This window comes from Astyanax mexicanus, unplaced genomic scaffold (assembly GCF_023375975.1).
Source record: "Astyanax mexicanus isolate ESR-SI-001 unplaced genomic scaffold, AstMex3_surface scaffold_34, whole genome shotgun sequence".
NCBI lineage: Eukaryota > Metazoa > Chordata > Actinopteri > Characiformes > Acestrorhamphidae > Astyanax > Astyanax mexicanus.
The window spans coordinates 2,505,488-2,529,253 of NW_026040044.1; the positions used below are offsets into that span (position 1 = coordinate 2,505,488).

Sequence of the window (23,766 nt, forward strand, 5' to 3'; positions counted from 1 at the left end):
GATGTTGTAATCTAGAATGTAGTAAAAAAATACCATTTCTGATAGGAGTACACAATTTATAGCTTTAATTTAGCAACAGAGCAAAAAATAATGACATTTAGTCAAATCTACAGCTACGCCCCACAGAGGAGAATCACCCAAACTGCCCATCATCAACAGACATATACAGTACAAACAGTCATGCAATCACCACATCTGATGTTTTTCGTAATACAATTACACATTATTATTCAAATTACACTTTTTATTATATGATTAAAACTGTTTTTACAGATTTCTGTGTATTTTGTGTCAAAATGTTTATAAGAAAGGCACCAGCAAATACTGTTTAATTTACTGTAAGTAAAAATGACCCCGTGGCTCCAAGAGTGTCCCTATAGTTATGCACATAAAAAGTTATATTCTCAATATATTTAGTTTATATTTTAAATGTTTGTTGGTGCACACAAACATATTTAATTTAAGATGTAATTAACTGCACTTTATAAGAGAAAGTGTTCAATGCTAATAAAGCATTTCAAGTTTTAAGTTTGATGAATTGCTTTTTAGATGACCTCTTCAATAGAAACACCAGCAAAAATGTTTAAATATACCACTGCTGCGGGTGCCTCGTCCCAGAGGAGCGGTGGTTGGCGTCCCTTATTTTAAATTCTAAAAGGTGGCAATCCTTTAACTGCGCGACGTTACGTGTTTAACCTGCGTCCACAAATAGGAGTTTATTTTCTGAAAGTCTTGGTGGTGAGAGAAATGCCTCATAATGTTCTCTGTGTTTAGGTTCCGCTGAATTTTATCACACATAGTTTGCGCTGAGTTTTGTTCTCCATGGCAGCGCAGCTGAACTTTTCCCAGCAGTGTTTATTATTATGGTTAGCGGGAGAGACGCTGTGTCCGGAAAAGGAAAAGGTGTTCGAGTTATGCTACCCATCGATATGTGCTTCTTTGCAGCACTGCGCATGCGCCCACCAACATTTGTTTTGTATTTTTTCATGTTTTTAATGATATCTCCTTAAGTTTGTATTGGAAACATTAAACAATCTGCTTGAATGTTAAAAAGAAACATGTAAATAGCAGTTAAAGCATATCAATAGCAAGTTAAAAATAATAATGAACTGTAAAAATATAAAAATAATAGAAACCTATGCCACTTGTTCTTGAAAATGTTTTATGGGGTGGTCTGAACAAATACTGCCTGAAAGGTCCGAATTATTATGTGGAATAATAGTTCATTTAAAACGATTATTTTTTTTTTTACATTAAATAATTAAAAGTAACTATGTAACTTTTACTCAGCTTACATTTTAAATTGATACTTTTTTACTTTTACTCGAGTAGATTTTTAGATGGATACTTTTACTTTTACCAAATTAAAAACCTCTGGAATATAATCAAGAGGAAGATGAATGATCAAAAACCATCAAACCACCAAACTGAACTGCTTGAATTTTTACACCAGGAGTAAAGCAGCATAAAGTTATCCAAAAGCAGTGTGTAAGACTGGTGGAGGAGAACATGATGCCAAGATGCATGATTAAAAACTGTGATTAAAAACCAGGGTTATTCCACCAAATATTGATTATTTCTGAACTCTTAAAACTTTATGAATATGAACTTGTTTTCTTTGCATTATTTGAGGTCTGAAAGCTCTGCATCTTTTTTTTATTATTTCAGTCATTTCTCATTTTCTGTAAATAAATGCTCTAAATGAGAATATTTTTATTTGGAATTTGGGAGAAATGTTGTCTGTAGTTTATAGAATAAAACAACAATGTTCATTTTACTCAAACATAAACCTATAAATAGTAAAATCAGAGAAACTGATTCAGAAACTGATTCAGAAACGGTCTATTATTTTTTTCCAGAGCTGAAAATATGTATGTGTGAAAATGATCTAATAAATCAGGTTGACTAAAGTTCTGCACGTTCTTCAAAACGATATACTGACTCAAAAAACGTGCTCTTCCAAAAAAAAAGAGTAATAAAGAGTAATATGTAATATAAAATGTTTTGTATGTAATATATAAAAATAACACACAAAATAATAAATGGTTACACCACAATGCTTTTCTACACTGTTTAAAAAAAGGCGTATAAAATAAGCTAGAACAAAACATTCAGTAGATTATTAATCACTGACTGTTAAATCTGTACCGCACGTTCTTTTGTATAAATGCACAAAAAGATCTTTAAAGCTATCAAAAAGCCTACTTTGGCCCCAAAGTAAACATATGCATATATTTCACATTCTAGCCAAAACAGTTACAGTAGCTATACATTTGTTTTCTATCAACCAGTGCATCCTAAAAACTACAATACTGTTAAAATGTAATTGTAATTTTTGTTCAGAATTTAATGCAAATGTATAATATTACACAGCAGAACTGCCTCTTTTTATAATAATATATTATATTATATATTATAATACATATATCCATCCATTTATTAATCCATGTGCATCATTCTGAGTGATGGATTTATCTGCAGTAATCTCCTCACAGCTCATCTCCTCCTCCGTACACGTCAGCGAGCTTCTTAAAGCGTGGGTCCTGCTCATGCAGGAGGTCGTAGTCCCGGTCCCCAGAGTCTGAGGAGTTCAGGGAGCTGATACTGCCGGCCTCTGAACCGCACCCTTCATAATCAAACACCAGAAGAGCAGTGGAGCTGTGGGGTCGTATCAGCCGCCTTCAGGTTCTAAAGTACAAAAGAACAGAGGGAGGATTAAACAACGCTGGACTGCACTGAATAGATGGGTTATGCTCTGCATGGTCTTGGAATTTTCAGAAGAAATGGTGGATTGGATATTGGAGGTAACTAAATTGCAGTACCTACAGAAACTGCGAGTGTGATTGCAGTGCTGGCTGGTATCTGGTAGTTGCTATGGTGTTGCTAAGGCGTTGCTAGGTGGTTCCTACGGTGTTGCTAAGGGGTTTCTAAAGTGTTGCTATGGTATCTGGGGTGGTTGCTATGGTGTTGCTAGATGTTTGCTAAGGTGTTGCAATGTGGTTGCTAAGGTGTTGCTATGGTATCCAGGGTGGTTGCTATGGTGTTGCTAAGTGGTTGCTAAGGTGTTGCTAGGTGGTTGCTAAGGTATCCGGGGTGGTTGCTAGGGTGTTGCTAGGTGGTTGCTAAGGTGTCGCTAGGTGGTTGCTAAGGTGGTTGCTAAGGTGTTGCTAGGTGGTTGCTAAGGTGTTGCTATGGTATACAGGTTGGTTGCTATGGTGTTGCTAAGTGGTTGCTAAGGTGTTGCTAGGTGGTTGCTAAGGTATCCGGGGTGGTTGCTAGGGTGTTGCTAGGTGGTTGCTAAGGTGTCACTAGGTGGTTGCTAAGGTGTTGCTATGGTATCCAGGGTGGTTGCTAATGTGATGCTAGGTGGTTGCTGGTAATTAAAGAATGAATCTGTCTTAATCAATGAATTCAGTTTTCATTCATTCCCATGGCCACAGGTCTGTAAAATCAAGTGTCTTTATTACCATTCTTTAAAGTTAAAGAATGGTTGGTTCCAAAAAGCTCCCTGAACTCCAGCTTAGTACTGTAGCAGGATGTTAAAGCTTAAACAAGTCAGTAACACATCCGTTTAGAAGACAGCTGGGACCAGTGGAAAGAGAACTTGGTTCTGTTTGGAAGAGAAATTGTTCCATTTAGATAGACAGCTGGGTCTGTTTAGAAGATAACTTAGTCCAGTTGGAAGAGAGATGAGTCAGTTCAGAAGACAATTGGGTCTGTTTTGAAGAGAACCTGTTTGGAAGAGAACTTCGTCCATTTGAAAGAGTGTTGGGTCTGTTTGGAAGAGAACTTGGTCAGTTTGAAAGAGAGTTGGGTGAAGAGGGGGAATAGATCTGGGGAGTATGAAAAGAGTTTGGAAGAGAATTGGGTCTGTTTGGAAAAGAACTTGGTCCATCCATTTGAAAGAGATCTTGGTCTGTGTAGAAGACAGCTGGGTCCGTTTAGAAGAGAACTTGGTCCATTTAAAATAGAGATGAGTCAGTTTAGAAGACAACTGGGTCTGTTTTGAGGAGAACTGTTTGGAAGAGAACCTGGTCCGTTTTAAAGAGGTTTGGGTCCTTGACTTGGTCAGTTTGGATCAGAGCTGTTTGGTTTTGAAGAGAACTTGGTCTGTTTGAAAAAGAGTAGGGTGAACTTGGAAGAGAACTTGGTCCATTTGGAAGAGAGCTGAGTCTGGTTGGAGGAGAACTTGGTCCTTTAAAAAGAAAGATAACTTGGTTCGTTTGGAAGAGAGCTGGATCTGTACGGAAGAGAGATCTGCCTCTTTGAAAGAGTGCTTGGCTGTGCTAAGGAGGACTATTAAGGAGGATCTATTAAGGCTGGATGGAATTGCATGTTGTGGTAGACTTGTACCTGTCTTTTTTTTTTTTTTTGCTACTTACATCATCAAAAAAGGATGCTGATCTCTTCAGGGTTGGTGGGACGGGGACGGTTTTTTCGGGAATCATTGGCTGTTTCTTAACTGATCTCTTCTTCCTCAGGAACAGGAGTAGCAATAGGACCAGAACTGTATGAAAAAGTACAGTAGATATTTAAGTAAAACCAGACTCCAGTAAAATACACCTCCTTAAACACATTGTCATAATTTAATCTGTATATATATATATATATATATATATATATATATATATATATATATATATATATATATATATATATGACTCAAGATATGAACTGATCATCTTACTTAGCAAAGCCAGTGAAGCCCCCAGAATTCCAAGGATGGGTGATAGGCCGAAGCCTGAAATTTCTCTGTCTGAGCACCAGACGTCCTCTCCAGTGCAGTCACATACAGTGGTAATGATAGTGCTGTCTTGGCTGTGGAGGCTGGAATCATACACCCTCAGAACCACACTGTATTTTCCCTGTTGTATTGCAGTCTTAAGCGTAAGTAGAATTTTAGTATCTACATGAAGAAGAGAAACACAGAGAAAACAATGATATTTCATAAAGCTCACATACATAGAAGTCTAACAGTATGTCCACAAAAAAGAAGAAGAATCCCTACTTGAGTCGTCCATCCCAGCAGTCCAGTTATTCCTGCTCTCTTCATGGAGTTCAACAGTGAACGGAGCAGCAAAACCAGACCCATCCTCATCTGTTACAGAGAGTGAGACTGGAACAGAGTTCTTACTGCACACTGTGATCTCCCTCTCTTCAATAACGGGAGCGTTATCGTTCACATCTTCCAGCTCGATCACCAGGGTTCCTGTACCTGTAGCTGGAACTTCATCTGCAAACGTTTGGAAGGTTTTTTAAGAGGATGGTGCACCATTAAAGCATTTCCTTCAGAGAACAGGAAAACTGACTTACCATCATCCACAGCCAAGATCAGAACTTTAAATTTCCCATCTTTCACTAAAGGAGATTCTCTGTCCATGGAGCTCTTCACTCTGATCAGTCCAGTGTCTCGGTCAATACTCACCCAGCCAGAACGATCTTCATTAGATACACGGTATCTACAACAAACAGCAACACACATTAGTACCAGTGTTTCTTAGAAGGTAACTACTGATGGCTGTGATGGAATTCCATCATAGAAAGAGGATCTTACGTCACTGTCTGAGCTCTCGCTGTGTCTGGATCAGTGGCGGTGTAAACGGTTAGTTCAGTACCAACTTCCAGATCTTCAGGTTTAGAAATGATGGTCTCCGCTGGGTCGAACACTGGCGCCTCATTTACATCCTGAACATTCACGATGACTGTAGCAGTGGATGTAGGGAGGGGTTTGGCAAATGGAACATCATTCTCTGTGATCACCAGCAGAGTGTACTTGTTGGTCTGTTCAAAGTCCAATGGCTAAAAGAAAAACACACAAAGAACATGAACAAGAACATGAAGCTAACTAAACTAAAAACTAGTGAAGCAGGAGTCAGAGAGCCAGTGTTAGACACTGTAGTACCTTAACAGTAGTAATGATGCCCTCCTGTTTGTTGGGTCCTGTGCTAATGCTGAAAAATCCACCACTGTTTCCACTAAAGATCCTGAAGTTGGCCGTCCAGGCAGGAGTCTGAGGATCATCTCCATCAGTCACTGGTATCTTCACCACCACAGATCCTACTTTATTCTCCGGGACTGATGCAGTGTACTGAAAGAGGAAAAAAGAGCTTACATTACTAATACAGTCAGTAGTCACATTCTTTTTGACTGACTCTTCTTATGCTCTGGGACAGGGGTGTCCAAACTTTTTTTGTTGGGGGCCAGAAGGAGAAATATATTTGAAGTCATGGGACACAGACTCTGTAATAAAACAAATAATGAAATATACCACTTTAAATAATACATTTTCCTGATTACTTTCATTTACACACCATTTTACTTGACTTACTATCTTTATTTATCTTTGACAGTGTTGTGTAAACTAAGATTTTTCAAACTGATGTTTCATTTCATGATGTCTCATAATATTAAAATCCTTAATTACGCCAACTTTTAGACTCTTTGGCCTGTTTTTCTGCACTACAGCTGAACACTCTCTCTGCTTTTAGACTCTTTTGCCCATATTTTTGAGCTAGAAATGCGCACTCTCTCCGCTTTTAGACTCTTTGGCCCGTTTCTGACACCTAGCGTTCAAACTTTGAATCTCACATTATAAAAACCTGCTTAACAGCGGGCCAACTTTCATTCTATTTCTAAAATACCTCGTGAGTCGCTCCAAAAAAAGAAATGGGCCGTAAATGGCCCGCGGGCCGTAGTTTGGACACCCCTGCTCTGGGGGCGGAGCTCTGGCACATAGGCCTTCATCTCACAGTGCGCACCATATTTTCTGGGTGGAAACCTGATTATCTCCCTCTGACGAGTCTTGTCTCAGTTCACGTCTACAGGTGCTTTCAATGCCTGATTGAAACGTCTGTTCTTGAGAGTGGTAATCTTTAAGGGGTTGAATAATTTTGTCAATGAGAAAATCACACAAAGTACATTTGTTGGTTCATTAGAAAAAACTGAAAACTTGTAATTTATGTTGCTGTGGTATTGTTCCCATAAGTTCTGCAATGTCACAAGATTTATTTTTTTGCCATCAGGTAATAAAAAAATCTATTGATTTTGGAATAAGCTGCTCTATATTCAGTATAATCAGGTAGAGTCAGCTAACCTCATTCTTTTAGCACATACTGTTACTGAACCTAAACCTGCAGACCAACTGCAGCATCAACCATCAACCAGAACACCATTTACTTACTTGGTCCCACTTTATAATAAGTGTTTCTAAGTACTATGTAGTTACATGGTAACTACCCATGTAACTACAGTGTAACTACTGATGAAGTACACATTGTTACAGATTAACTACAGAGGTACAGGTTATGTAATTACACGTGTATTAAGATTAGTTTTGACTTGTGTAAGTACACATGTGTACCAGGGTGAGTGTACTTACACATGTAATAGAGCAAGTGTACTTACACATGTGTAACAATGTGTGTGTACTTACACGTGTATGTAATTAGTATGTAATTAGGGCTAATTAAGTGTTTTGAATACAAAAAAATATTTAGATTTGATCATGGGAAGAAAAGGATGTCAGCATATCATCACCTCAGGAGGAAAGTGCTCATTTTAGCTCACCTAAAGCCCTTGTCCCACTACAATTGCATCTAAATATCCACTAAAGTACGTCCAAATTTTCACTGAATATTTAATATTTAAATTACTTCCATATTCCGTCTAAATTGAAGTTAGACGCCGACTTCCAAATTTGTACGTCGACGTCCAACTAGCATAACAAAAGAAAATAAATTATGTAATTTCTATTTTATTAGAAAAATAACAAACGAAAATAAACCCAAAATGTTGACAAAAATATATTCTAACGAATTTCAAACATAGAAACGAAAAACGTTAAAATGGTATTAATATAACAGTTTAACAGCTGGATCAAACCGTTATACGGATTTAGCGTCAGTCATAAGGAAAGCGCGCGGCATTGCGATAAAAAAAGGTTTTAATAAATAAGGTCAAGTGTATTACAATATTTGGTATTAAATGGTACTAAATTAACATATTAACTGATATTTAATCAAGAGAAATCAGGCGAAATGCGCCGCGCATAATTTCCTGTGCAGATGCAGTGTGATCCCATGATCAAATCTAAATAATGATTTTTAGTATTCAAAACACACAATTAGCCCTAATTACATACTAGCCAATAGCTGTTGGATAGGTTTATACTGAACTTATCACACACACTATTACACATGTGTAAGTACACTCACCCTGGTACACATGTGTACTTACACAAGTCAAAACTAACCTTAATACACATGTGTAATTACATAACCTGTACCTCTGTAGTTAATCTGTAACAATGTGTACTTCATCAGTAGTTACACTGTAGTTACATGGATTGTTACCATGTAACTACATAGTACTTAGGGACACTTATTATAAAGTGGGACCATATACATGTATAAATACATACATACATACATATACATATATATATGTAAAACTATATTATCTTACCAAGGTCTTTTCAAACTGTGGTGCGTGGTCGTTGATATCAGTTACAGTAATAACAGCTGTTCCAGTGGTGACGAGGCCATCACCCATCATATCTGCAGCTTGGATCAGCAAGATGTACTCAGGATAAGTCTGGAAAAGATGATGTTCATGAATTAAACTGCTTTATTATCTCATTCCACATCAACTCAGCATTCATAACCCTGATTTCTGCTCTCACCTCTCTGTCCAGTTCATCAGAGTTCACTCTAATCCCTCCAGTAATCGGGTTAATGATGAACATGTTTGGATCTGGCTGTGGTGGAGTCTGGCTGATGATGGAGTATCTGATGTCTGCATGGTCACTGTCAGGATCGTCTGCGTCTGTAGCATTCGCTACCATGAACTCAAAATCTTCAGAGAGAGAGTAATAAAGACCATGAGACATGAAACTTTATAAATATTAGAGATTTATCTAAATCAATGAAGCTACCTCGAGGTGAAGCTTCTGCAACACTGCCAAGGAAAGGGTTTTGGGTGAAGATGGGCTTATTATCGTTTCCATCAATTACAAAAATGATAATCTCCGTAGTTTCTTCCTCAACCTCACCATTAGCTGCAACAGCATGAACCGTAAGCTGGAGTCAACAAAAGAAACAAAAGTGTTAAATAATGTTCTGGTTTTCTATAGAAAATTATAGGGTTTAACATTAACTATCAGATCTAAAATCTCTTACCACATATTTATCTTTGGTCTCTCTGTCTAGAGGCTGCGTTACATAGAGTGCACCATTGTTTTTATCAATGATGAAAACCCCCACTGGAGGCTCGTCTGCTCCTTCACCCTTCATGCTGTAGATCATCGTATTTTCCTTCGCAAAATCTGACTTAAACTGGAAACAGATTAAAGAGATTATTAGTACAAAATACAACAGGAACATAGAGAAGATTCAGATTAAATTAGAGATCATCAACACTTACCACTGCGATCAGCTTGGGGAATGGGACATTTTGGTTCTCTGGGACAGCGAGTGGTGGAATCAACATACATCTTCTCTTTTGTCTCCACAACTTCAGAACATTTATATTCATCTAAGGAATAAATATAATGTGACTTTGAGTGGTTAAACAATTTTGATTTAAAAGATTTTAAAATGAAATCTTGAAACCTCTTTACATTATTTTGTTTAAACACCAAAGTTTGCAAACAGTCAGTATCCAACGCCAACCCATTCTAGCACAGATGTGTCCTGCAGCTCTTTCCTCCCAGCTTTGGTGTTTTTTAATCACTTTACTCAGTGTTGTACCAGTTCACAGCTTTTCTGAACTAGTTCAAGTTCAGTTCATACATGCTCAAAGTGAACAGTTCACGTTCAAAGTTCACAATTTTAATTATGAACTAGTTCAAAGTTCAGTTCATTTTACTTTTTTTGTGAGATATTCAAATAAATACTTTTTTTCACACTACAAGCTAGAAATCACTATACGTTCTTTGAAACTGCGCATTGTAGACATTTGCTCATCACACTGTAATTGTGGGTTTCTTACCAGGTGATGAAAATGTTCATAAGGAGAATCGGTGTCTGTCTCCGTGCATCACTTCCACTAGGCATTTTTTTTATTGCAGCACTTTCTCTCACTCTCGTCATTGGTCTCTCTCTCTCTCTCTCTCTCTCTCTCTCTGCGCTCTCTGTCTGTCTGTCTATCTCTCTCTCTTGGCACTGTCTGTCTGTCTGTCTGCAATTGTGGGTTTCTTACCAGGTGGTGAAAATGTTCATAAGGAGAATCGGTGTCTGTCTCCGTGCATCACTTCCACTAGGCATTTTTTTTATTGCAGCACTTTCTCTCACTCTCGTCATTGGTCTCTCTCTCTCTCTCTCTCTCTCTCTCTCTCACGTGGCGCTCTCTGTCTGTCTGTCTCTCTCTTTCTCTCGCTCTCCCGGCGCTGGCTGTCTGTCTGTCTGTCTGTCTCTCTCTCGGCGCTGTCTGTCTCTCTCCCGGCGCTGTCTGTCTCTCTCTCTCTCTCGGCGCTGTCTGTCTGTCTCTCTCTCTCCCGGCACTGTCTGTCTGTCTCTCCCGGCACTGTATGTCTGTCTGTCTCTCTCTCGGCGCTGTCTGTCTGTCTGTCTGTCTCTCTCTCTCCCGGCGCTGTCTGTCTGTCTGTCCGTCTCTCTCTCTCCCGGCGCTGTCGCTCTCTCTCTCTCTCTCTCAACACTGACTTTACTTCAGATTTCACTAAATTGTGAACCCAATTTTCAGGGTTTAGTTAAACTGACTATGACAAAATGACAATGGTACAATGGTTTGGTTGACAGTGATCTAATTTTAGACTTATTCTTTGGGGAACCTTGTTACGCTAAATTGCAAAAATGGACTCAACTTCTTTTTTTTAAATAGGAAAGAAACAACAATGGTGTAACATGGTAATAAAACGTCCATGTTGATAAAACAATGATTTTATTTTACCAGGCTTTTATTGAATCAGTTTTAGCCTTTTCCATGGTTGCATGATTTTGTAATTTGGCATTTAAAAAGAGGAACGGCCTGAATCAGATTGTAAAATAAGTAAGTAAGTTGATTGGTAAGCCGCTACTGAGCATGGAGACCTTGTATGGCAGACAATTTTGAGGGATACTACTCATCCCCTGCATAGTGAATTTAGGTCGCTGCCATCCAGACAGAGGTTTAGAGTACCAAGATGCAGAACAAAACCATATAAAGACAATTTTATTCCAGCAGCCATAACTCAAGCAAATAGAACGAATAGGACACAGAGATTTAAAGAAATTGTATATATATTTTACTAACTGAATGTCTGTGTTTGTTTTGGTAAATGTTCTTTTTGTAATGAGATGCTGCTTTAGGTACTGTAAACCAAATTACCTTTGGGTACAAATAAACTAACCTAACCTAACCTAATTGTAACAAACAGAGGATTTATGTGAAAACAGAAGATTTACCATAAGGTAAAGTAGCAGTGAAATTAAATGAATGAATAGTAAAAAGTGTGTGTTGTGTGTTAATGATGTTATTGATGTTTCGCAGCATTTTGGAGGGCAGTCTAATTAGGATTAGATGGTCTTCCTAGAGTCAATAAGTATCGTGATATGACCACACAGATAAGAATCCAGCCAGGTTAAGTGAGGATAATGTGGTGGTGACGTTTGGGAAAACTGTGAACTGTCTAACTGTGTTTAAACCTCCTATTATCTTTGGGGTCAATTTGATCCCATTCAATGTTTAAAGTCTCTGAAAAAATGGTTTCTATTGGTTTTGTGATTGAAATGTATTGTCTTTTCTTAATTTGATGAAGACAATACGTAAAAAATAAAATGTGTTAAATGTTTCACTGTTGATGTCTGTTTTATTGAGGCTGTTTTATAAGCAGAAAACATAAAAAATAGCAATATTTTACACATTTTTGTGTGGTAATAATGTTCAGTTTTATAATCTTTCTCTAAAATGTCCCTACTTCATTTTAGGCCCTAACTTAACAACACATCACTTATAATACTAATAAACTTTGCTAACAAGTTCATTTAAAGTTAATTCTAGACGTTTTATGGAGGTTTGAATTGCTGGGATCATATTGATCCAGAGAATAAAGGGTGTTAGTAAATTTGAGAATAGTAGGAGGATTAATGAGTGGGGCACTATGTTGTTTTAAGAAATCAGGTATTATTCCATTCTCTGATAACAATAAAGGAAATATATTTCACTTTTCCAGCTTTAGGTTTTGGTTCCTCAGAATATAGCAACTGGGTCATGGGGAAACCATGTCACAAAGGTTGGAGGACTAAAAAAAAAAAAGCCTATACATTTAGTATACAGTTAACCTGTATAGATTAAAACCACATTTTCCTTACGATTTTTTTATTTTCCTTTTTTAAATCATATTTCGAAGCTGCTTTACATATGTAAAATAACTCATCACATGACCAATTTTCAACACTTGAGCGAACATTTTTAGTGTAAAGATAAAATATTTTCACAGGTTTAACGTTTGAGATTTCATTAAACTGATCCATATTTACTATATGCATGATTAACATCATACTACATTAAAAATAATGTTTTAATATTTTTGTCACAAAGATTTCGGTCACTGGTGTTATCAGGACTCTTATATTTTATCATATATATTTTTAGCTCTGTTAAACTGCTTCCTGGGTCAGAGGTCATCATCAAAGAGGTGAAGGTTCTTTGTGTCACTGGGGTTTTGTGCTTTAATTGTTAAAAAAAATATATATATATCCAATGAACCAATAAGGTCCTTCACCCCCCACTCATCTCCTGAGACTGATATTTTACAGGTAATTATGGTATTATCTGATTGTAATTTTACCAGAGGGTGTCAGTGCATGGGGCAGAGCTGTTTTTAGTAGACTATATTGTGGTTTAATTGAGTAGTATGTTGAGTTTTGTCGATATAATGATCATTTATACAGTAGTATTAAGCCAATATAACTATTATATATTCTAATATATATATATATATATAAGAATTTAATATATACTTATTTATTTTGATTTGTTGATCCACAATGTCTCTAGGAGATCACTGCACATGTTATTCCTCACAAATATAAAAATTTTAACACAAAATACACAGAAATCTGTAAAAAAAAAAAAAATCTAAGAAATGATTTCTCAGATTACAAATGTTTGTACAGATATCTGTGTATTTTTTTTGTCAAAATGTTTATATTTCTGAGGAATACAGTGTTTGTCCAGTGATCATCACATACAATATTATAATAACTGTTCAATTAGTAATAATAAGTAAAAATTACCCCATTGCTCAAATAGTGTCCCTATAGTTATGCACATAAAAAGTTATGTCCTCAATTCATTTAGTTTATTTAATGTTAGAATCATTCATTCTTATATCAGCAGTTAAATCTTCATGTTTATTGGACAAAAATGTTTTATTATTATTAGTAGTAGTAGTATTATTATTGTATAGGAAAATACCTTTAAGTATAAAGAAAGACTATTGCTTTATTAGTTATTTTCAGTGCTTGTGTTTAAACATACTTCAGTAACATGTTAAGTTCAATGCAATTTCTTTATCACATTCAGTCACATTGTAATTTCAATAAAAAAAAAATTAATTGATGAAAAAATTAATTCTTCAAGATGGGGTAACACCAGTGACAAATTGATCAAAACTTTTTTATGCATTTTATGTTAAAATATATTAAAATCTATTCAGAATTAAGCTCTCCATTTTGTATATTTGGTAAGTGGAGTTGTTAATAGACATTTTAAGGTTGTTTGTTTCTGGGATTAAATTAAATAGATTTTTTAACATGTATTCACTTGAATTCCCACTCCAAATGGAGAATGACCCAACTGCACTGTAGGTAATGGCTGGTTTGGTTGCAACTGGTTAAAATAGTGTGAAATTGTGAATGAAATAAGGATGATTTGAAAAAAAGTTAAATTAACATCAAGCACACAGTTGTGTATATTTATATCTCACACCTACATTTTCATTTCAAATATGGTGACGTTAAAGATGGCCACCATGTTGGTAACTTGGTCTATCAAGTTTCCCTTTTCTTTCACAGTATGTGCATCAAATTAAAACATTGCACAAAAGTAAGGAAATGTGTTTGGTAGATTATTGCTATATATGTATATACTGTTAGAACAGTGCCACATTTGTAAGGAACATGTATTTGTGGGCGGAGCAGCAGAGCTGAGTTTATGGGCTGGATCCTATTCAGGGCTCTAGACTAACTTTTTGGTCTGGTTGCACCGGTGCGACTAACTTTTTTTTCTTAGGTGCACCAGCACAAAAGTTAGGTGCACCCAAATTTTTGACTGCATCGCATTTAACACCGCAGTTTTACAGGTTCACTTTTTTAATTGCTGTCCATATGGTAAATGATTAAGTAACAGACTTCTTCATTTGTAGAACAATTTTACACTAACCTGAACTGTAAAAATTTTAAATGCTGAAAAGAAAACTTAAAACATTTCAAGATAAATAAATTATATATATATATATATATATATATAAAATACAATATATAATACAATGCGCTTAATAGTGAGACCAGTTTGGGTGCACTAGTGCGACCTGCGTTTTCCCTTAGTCGCACTACTGAGAAATTAGGGCGCATGTGCGACCAATTTGGTCGAGAGCCCTCTAGAGCCCTGATCCTATTTCTTAGATTGATCTAAATACTAAGACATTTCTGGAAAACTGGGACTTGTTCTGTGCAGAGCTAAAGAAGCCAAACATCTTCTGGTGTAAATATCAGTATTTAGTAATCATCCAGTAAAGGTCATTCTAGTTCTTCTGCTTACGTTCTTAGTTTCCTCCTGCTGGGCATGGTGATGGTTTTCCACTCTCACAGAAGCAGTGTACCTCTTTCCCTCTGAATCCCAGGCATGGACTGAGAATTCTTGAACTTGGTGTAGAGTGAGCTGTGTCTTCAGTTCCACTGTGCCGTCAACATCCACCTGAAAGTGCTGGTCAGTAGAGCTGTAAATGTTATACCCTCTACCAGCACAGTCGTTGAAGAGAACTGAAAGAAATAGGGAACAAATGAATGGTAAAAGGGATTAAACGTGGTCATATACTAAACATTAATTTTAATGGGAAATCTCTAAGACAAGGCTTAATCTCTGTTTGGGAAACTGCCACTAAATGCTGTGAACAGAAACAGTTTTTTATATGTTTTGAAAGGACACTCAATGCACAAAAACGAGCTCAAGCTCTCCACCACTGTGTGTGCTCACCCTGAAACATTAACATACTAAACTTTTATTAATAAGATGCTTTAAAAATGGATTTGGCAAGCCGTCGTTGTTGGACCCTCAAACAAGGCCGTTATCTCTGACTGCTCTATGGAAGATGCAATGACGGCTGCCCACTGCTCCAGGCACTTATGCTCACTGTACCACTGTGTGTGTCTGTCACGCTGGCTAGACGCAGATACCAAACACACAGTTTTTAAATAAAGGGATTAGACTTACAGGAGTAGTCAGAGACAGGCAAGGTCAGAATCCAAATGGCAGCAATAGATAACAACAAACCATCAGAGCAGACACGGGATATTTAAACAGGTAACAGGGCTAGGCAAAAAGAGATGTCTAATAATAAAAAATAATTTAATAAGCTTTCACTGCTGCCAGTAGAGTTGAATTGAAATGTTTTTTTTGTTTGTTTTTAAGCTTTACTTGGCCTGGTTGTAAGTTACATTTCCAACCTCTTTACATTCGTTCAACCTTCCTTTGTTTTTAGATATCCCTCGCTCTTGGTGAAGGTTTAGAGGTGACCGGGCCTTGTCTCTTAAATGTACCATAGAAATAAATATGACTTGCCATCATCCCATCCATACCGTCATTCCTGAGAACACAGTTCCATTGCTTCTCACTGACGTCTATGCTGGAGGTTTAACACTCCATCTTTATACTCACATCTGGGATTAAACATGGTGCCAATAAGGTCATGTTTACCAGTTCCAGAGAGTCCTGTTCTACTGTCAGCACTTCTTTACAGGGTCTAGACAAGCTATGTGTTCACAATGAATGCAACTTACTATATTAGCTTAATGCCCTCATAAGAATGTGTGTCCCCAAGAATTTGGACGTATAGTTTAGATAAATTGCATTTAAAATGTTTCAGAAATCTGGAAAATGCTGAAATTGAGTTGTCTTCAGTCACCTACAGCCACACTGGCTCATTGTGGATAAGAGTGATGGCCGCTGGTCTACAGCACTTCAGACTGTATCTGAATAATTACCAATAGGCTTGGTATTTGCAGTACCTGCACAAACAAGCTTAGTGACAGAAGAAATATAACTCTGACTGGAAGGGGGAAAGCTCAGATGCTGACTGGAAAGCAGAACAATTGCACAACCTAAATTTACTGATCTGATCAGGTCTGATCTTGTACTTCCACACCCACTGAATCCCAGAAGTGCCGAGAGGCATTCTTTTATGTGATAGACCATAATCATAGTCAGCCTGCAGGAGACAAGTTACACAGTTCTTCTGATGAGAACTCAACCAATTCAAAATGAAACTGACTGAGGTGTGAATGTACAGATTCAAAAATTAAAGTTTTTAGCTCGTCGAGACAAAGAGCCATTCTGATTGATGTCAGAAGTCGTCCGTAGTGGATGAGTACACAGTGTATAGAATACACTCAGAGACTTAAATTTAAATCTATTGCTAAAACAATAGTCCAAACACACAAACACCACTTTCATAGTTTCTGTAAAAATACTATAAAAAAACTAATAATAATAAATAATAATAATCTGTTTCTATGCCCCAAAATTATGGAACTCTTTACCAATTAATATTAGTCAGGCATCGAGTGTTACTAGCTTTAAAATTGAGCTAAAAACCTTCCTTTATAGTTTAGCTTTTTACTAGTTCTGTTCCGCTTATACTCAATTATTTTGTTTATTTTTAATTTTTTAATGTTTTATTTTATTTATTTTTTTAATGCTTGTGCTGTTGTTATCTTTATTTTATAATTTTATAATATCTTATTTCCTACTATTTTAGGAAATTGTTACTTTTTAATTGTTTTATTTGTTTTATATTACTTTTATATTTTGCTGATTTATTTAATTTTATTGTAAAGCACTTTGAGCTGCATTTTTATGTATGAAAGGTGCTATATATATATATATATATATATAAAGTTTATTATTATTATTATTATTATTATTATTATTATTATTAAATACAATTCTTCTGTAAGGTCCTTGCCCTGTCTAGTGTCATGTTTATTTACCTGTTCCTCGTGTCTGTGTCTCCCACGTGACCCGTGCTCCTCTGTTCCTCAGTGTTTTTCCATGTAACTGTGTTCATTTGTAGCTCCGCCCCTTCGTCCCAGGTGTTTCCTGTTTCCCGTGTGTGTGCACCACTATTTAAGGTCCGTGTTCCCTTTCCCCAGTGTCGATCCTTGTATGTTTTACGTCTGTCAGTGCCCCATGTGTTTCCCAGGTTTCCTCAGTCCTGTTTTCAGTTGTTATTCCCTGTTTGTTTAGTGTTTGTTTTCTTTAATAAATTCCCTTTTGTTTGCAATTGCGTCCGCCTCCTCGTCTTCCCTGCTCCAAGCCTGACATCTTCTCCTTAATGTGATTTTTAAGTCAGCTAAACAAAACAGTAAGTTGCCTTGAAAGTTTTCTTAACTTTTTGTTTATTTGTTTATTTTATTAGGGTTCAAGCACCGAAGGTGCGTAGAACCCTATTGTTTTTGCTAAGATTTTTCTTCTTCTTCTTATTATTATTATTCTTTTTCTCCTGAAAAAACAGTTGTGCAGCCTAAACCGTAAGTCATAAAGAAATGAAACTTGGTAGGTAGATGTAGGATCAGTGCATCTCGGTGGACAACAAAAATGGCACCGATTGGTCAAGTGGTGGCGCTATAAACAAGGAAATTCATTTTTCACAATTTTCTCAATAACTCAAAAACCATAAGACCTACATTCAAAATTCTTTTTTTGATGGATTCCTTGGGTCAATACCAACAACTTGGACCATGCACTTCCGTCTATATAGATTTGTTGCTAATTTGCATAATATGCAAAACCTACTTTTGCAAACTAGTCCTAGGAAGTTTGACCAATTCTGGCATGTTTGGTATCAAAACACTCGTGAGAGCATGCGCTTCAATATTCATTAAGAAAAAGTTGAAATATGTAAACAATATGGCCGCCATATGCAAATTAGTCCTTCCGGATATATGCCCCATTCACTTCAAGAGGTAAATTTGGAGCACTGTTTCTCAGCAACCGTGCAACCTAGCAAGTTGAAACTTTGCATGCAGAATCTATCATACAGCCTCTAAAGGATGTTCAAAGGGCAACTTAATCAATCAACATGGCTGAACACCATCAGCCAATCAGCATTCAGCAGACATTTTGGCAGGCTGAATGTTGCCCAATCTGGATGATATTTGGCAGTTATGTTCAGGTGGAGACACTGTAGTGACCTGCAAAGTGCTGAAACAATCCGCCCACTGGGGGGCGCTGTTCCAAAAAAAACGAGTATATGTCAATCATGCTGTACTATTTTGACATCTAATTGTTTTTGCCATATTTAGTACAATGGCTCTGACAAATTTCTCAATACAACTATGTTTAAAAAGTGCTTTGTTCATTCATAATTGCTAATTGTTTGAAAATAGCTATATTGAAACTACTCTCTGGATATTTGGCCTATCACCTCCATTTCAGTCTTGCTGCACACTGTAGAGTCTCTAGGTAAATGTTCATTAAAAACATTTGTGAAAATTTCACATACAATACTCTCCAGGCATCAAGCAATCTGCGCGTCCTTGGAATTTCTAACCTAAATTGCTGTAACTCTGCAGTATTTACTCTAATCTCACAATGTTAAAGACCTCTGTACAATATCACTCTGATGAAGCGCCATTTAATACAGAACTAGATTAAGAATAACTTGACATTACATGTCATATCAGAACATTCACTCCTTTGTGCCTCTTCTCAACATTAATAACAGGTGAAAGACTTTTGATCATTTTAAATGTGACAGAATGTCTCCAATTGTGTTAGACCTTCTTACACATCACCATCCTATGCTCTAGTAGGCACCATTGTGCTAGTTGGTGCTTGAACCCGATGATTGCCGCTTGCGGCTATATTTTTTGTTTATTTTTATTGTTTATTGAGAATGACTGCCAATAGAATAGGACATGATGAGATAATCATGGTACTATTGGCACCAGGGCTATTAATACCAGGGTTATAAAGGGTTATAACACCTCCTAGTATTGAGCTGTAGAGCACTGGACTGAACTAGAATTCTCTGGAATGATGGTTCAATACTTCAACATCAGAATGCAGAATTCAATCAGAACTTCACAACCATGCTCCAGATTCTGAGTTGAGACAGTGACTCCATCAAAAGCAGAATACATTCTTTTTAATAGCCTTGATTTTAGAAGGAATGATATAAACGATCACGTGTCCCAATATTTGGAGGCAATTTCTCTTCACCCGTCTACATACCTACCTGACTCCACCCTACCTCTCAGCTATTATCTGTCTTTTTACACAACACAAAAAGGTTAAATACCCTACTCATCTATCCCATGAGAGCAGAGTATGCATGAGTTATCCAATGCAAGGGTTGTCACCTGATCCTGTTTACACCTGGTCAATGCATGTGTCTTTATTATCAGGATTATATCTGGGATTTGGTCAAGCAAAAAAAAAATAATTAAAGTGTCTAAGACACATTAGAGCCACATGTTGCAGAAGTGAACATACATCTCTCTAAGGGTGTTTGCATCCTGGATGGATTCAGGGCTCATTTGGGGGAGAGGCTCATTATCTCTGGTTTGTTTTCACACATAAGAACATTTTCTGAACCATGGATCAAGTGCGCATTTCCAGACGTTTTGCAGTAAGTATGGACAGGCTTTAATGTGTCTAAACCTACAGGTGCATCTCAAAACATTTTAATATCTTTTAAAAGTTACTTTATTTCAGTAATTCAGCTAAAAATGTGAAACTCGTATATTATATAGATGTATTAAACACAGAGTGATCTATTTTATGTGTTTTTATTTTAAGTGTTTATTTATTTTATTGTTGATGATTATGAAGCTTACAGCTAATAAAAACCCAAAAATCAGTGTTTCAGAAAACTAAAATATTATATAAGACCAATTGGTACTTTTGGCAGTGTGGGCAGTGTGCCAAGTCCTGCTGGAAAATGAAATCCGCATCTCCATAAAAGTTGTTTTCAGCAGAGGAAAGCTGTAAGATATGAAGTGCTGTAAGATTTTGTGGGAAAACAAAACTGCACTGACTTTAGACTTGATAATAAAACACAGTGGATCAACACCAGCAGATGACAGACATGTCTCTCCAAACCATCACTGATCATCAGTAAATTTTACATTTCATTTAAAGTAAATCAAGGGAGCAGAGTCTGGAGGAAGAGTGGAGAGACACACAGTCCAAACTGCTCGAGGTCTAGTGTGAAGTTTCCACCAATCAGTGATGGTTTGGAGAGACATGTCTGTCATCTGCTGGTGTTGATCCACTGTGTTTTATTATCAAGTCTAAAGTCAGTGCAGTTTTGTTTTCCCACAAAATCTTACAGCACTTCATATCTTACAGCTTCCCTCTGCTGAAAACAACTTTTATAGAGATGCAGATTTCATTTTCCAGCAGGACTTGGCACACTGCCCACACTAACAAAAGTACCAATTGGTCTTAAATAATATTATTTTTATTATTAAATTCTAATTTAAGTTGAAAGTATGAGATGTGTGTTCTGCTGACTATCCTTTATAATCAAATAATAAAAAAAAATTGTGACCTGTTTTACATTGATCAAATTCATGCAATGGGCACAACCCTATATATTTTTTGTTAATTTAAGTAAACAACTGGGATTGATTTTTTTTTTTATTGTCAGTCATATAAACTAGCAGTAATGCAAATGTTACCAGCTAGACCCAGCCAGCACATAGTCTATATTATACACTCAGCAACACTAAACACAGTAACTTGCTCTTCTAGCCTACAGCACTGAGACCAAGCGGTTCATTACAGGCTTCATCCACGTTTTAACCAATACATTTTCATGATTTATTTCATGACTTTTCCATGCATTTAGGGCATATTTTCAAATTGAATTCCACTGAAAATCAGACAGAATAGATATAAATCTGACAGTGTGCAATAAGCTCGTACCTCTGCCCAGCTTCCTGCCTCTGTGAAGGTGAGGTCTGTGCACTTTAAAAATGAACACCTCTGAATCAAATCCGTTTATACACGGCGTCAGTTCAGCAAAGCTGGAGGAGAGTACCTTTAATAAACAGGACAAGAAAAAAACACCATTCAATTTATTCAAACACAAACACTTTCACTGAATGAGGAATATAAAACTAACCAATACTTTGATTTCTTTTTTCAATATATCAACTAAGTAATTAATAATAGTAAATTGCTCAGTATTTTGAATTATTGTATAATTTATAATAAAGCTCTGGAAAAAAAAAGAAACCACTTCAGCAGTTTCTGAATAAAATAAATAAATAAATAAATCCTCAAATAATGCAAAGAAAACAAGTTCATATTCATAAAGTTTTAAGAGTTCAGAAATCAATATTTGGTGGAATAACTCTTGTTTGTTTTTAATCACAGTTTTTTTTTCATGCATCTTGGCATCATGTTCTCCTCCACCAGTCTTACACACTGCTTTTGGATAACTTTATGCTGCTTTACTCCTGGTGCAAAAATTCAAGTAGTTCAGTTTGGTGGTTTGATGGTTTGTGATCATCCAGCTTCCTCTTGATTATATTCCAGAGGATTTCAATTTGGTAAAATCAAAGAAAATCATCATTTTAAAGTGCTCTTATTTTTTTACAGAGCTGTATCTGTCTGTAATGAAAGATTGTACATCTTTACATACAGAAGCTGCAGAGTAAATCTCAGTAGATAGACTTTTGCTTCTGTCAGAAACCTGTAAACAACTCCTTTATGTGGCAGAGATTTACATATTTTACTATTTTCCTCAACTGAAAAAACATTTGTAAAAATACTTGAAATGTAAAAGGAAACAATAACTTGTGTATAACTTTAAATGTTAATGTTTTATTTTTAAAAACTTCACATATTTGAAGAATATTGCTTTTTTTTTTTTTTTTTTTTACAATATCTCCCAGCCCTACTCAAGGAATTAAAGCTAGTCTTGATCTGCACAGCATTTTAAACAATGTTAGAGATTTTCTACTGAAAACTTACCCTCAACATTTTATAGTTTTACATTATAAAATATAATAATTGCAAAAACACAAAACTTCATCGTTAAAAAAGTCAACAAAATAAAAAATAAGTATTCTTCATATTCTTTCTTTTTTTATTCTTTTTTTTTGTTCATATAGAAAGGAATATATAGACACACATTTCTTTATACGTAAAATAAATACATTTTTGTATTGTAAACACTAATACATTAAATAATCATGGTTTTAAACACTTTCATACATTTTCAAATATATTTTATGAATACACTTTTAATTTTTACTGTTAAGTTTTACTTTATTATTACTGATATTTTTAAAACAGATCCCACCATAAAATGTAAAAAAATATTTCTGTTAAATATAGGTAACATAAAGGTTATGTATTTTTAAACATAAATTCAGCATTTTTTTATTCAATTAATTATTTTATTAAAATACATTTGTTTACGTCACATGATCCATGAACTGCAGATTTACTGTGTAAAGTCACCATATTTGCTAACACTTACCTTAAAGATATCTGTGTTTATTATGTCTCAGTAAATTTAAAAGCAAATCTTTGGTATTTAGGCAATATATTCTTTCAGAAATAAAATTAAATATTTGTGAAAGTTTAAATATATATTGTATAAATCTACATTTTTTAATATGTTTTCCTTATATATACAGCTAACCTATATAAATCATATATAAATATATAAAATAAATATATGAATCATATATAATGATGATAAAATTGTTTTTATTAGTTCAAATCATGAGGAAGCTCTTTTGGCTGCAGGGCGCATTAATCCAACTAAAAACTATGCATTTTTACTTTAATTTTTACAAAAATCCCTTATAAAATTCTACAAATAAACAGCAGAACATGAAGCAGAACTTACCTGCAGTAGAAGGAGAAGAACCCCCAGCCGTACTCTCCTTAAAGTCTCCATATAACAGAAAATAAACCCCATAATAATCCTCAGAAATCTCCTCTATCTCCTCAGAGCTGGAACTTCTCTCAGGGCTGGATGGAGAACCTACCTTTCCTTTAGTTACTCAGGTGAACTCATCTGTACATCCTGTTCTAAATAAGGTATGGTGGAACTGCATTGTGGGACGTCCCTGTCTGTCTCACAGTTAACTGTGTTCACAGATAACCTGCCTGAGGGGCAGTATCATTTACACTCATGATCTCAGCTGTATGAACCCCCACGGTTAGCAGTGTTGTGCCAAACTGCTCATTGTAGACATTTGCTCATGACACTGCAATTGTGGGTTTCTTACCAGCTGATGAAACTTGCAGCAGTACAGACAATGTACACCAGTTCTATACTTAGTGCAATGAAATATACCAGCATTTAATTAAAGAAAGAATATATAATATGAAATATGTATATATTAGTTGATATATATATGATAATATATATATATATATATGTGTGTGTGTATGAAATGAGCAAAACTCTTGAATGAACGTAATGAAGCAAAAGCCCAGATACACAGATTAATTTATAAAATACCAACCTTCTTGGTTCTTGGTTCTTCCAAGGTTTCTTCCTCTTAAAGGGAGTTTTTTCTT

The 23,766-nt window shown here is 35.8% G+C and overlaps 1 protein-coding gene across 1 annotated transcript; it reads right to left on the minus strand.

Annotated features, from left to right (window-relative positions):
* Positions 1 to 236: 236 nt before the first annotated feature.
* LOC111190272 (cadherin-1-like) lies at positions 237 to 23,599 on the minus strand. The gene is made up of 15 exons (XM_049473140.1): positions 23,087 to 23,599; positions 21,148 to 21,262; positions 14,758 to 14,978; positions 9,421 to 9,531; positions 9,177 to 9,332; positions 8,933 to 9,077; positions 8,681 to 8,853; positions 8,464 to 8,592; positions 5,903 to 6,088; positions 5,555 to 5,799; positions 5,314 to 5,459; positions 5,009 to 5,233; positions 4,688 to 4,906; positions 4,383 to 4,507; positions 237 to 2,688 (listed from the first exon to the last, which is right to left on the minus strand). Exons 1-15 carry the CDS (start codon positions 23,156 to 23,158, stop codon positions 2,635 to 2,637), a joined length of 2,322 nt encoding a protein of 773 aa, XP_049329097.1. The 5' UTR covers positions 23,159 to 23,599; the 3' UTR covers positions 237 to 2,634.
* Between the last annotated feature and the right edge of the window lie 167 nt (positions 23,600 to 23,766).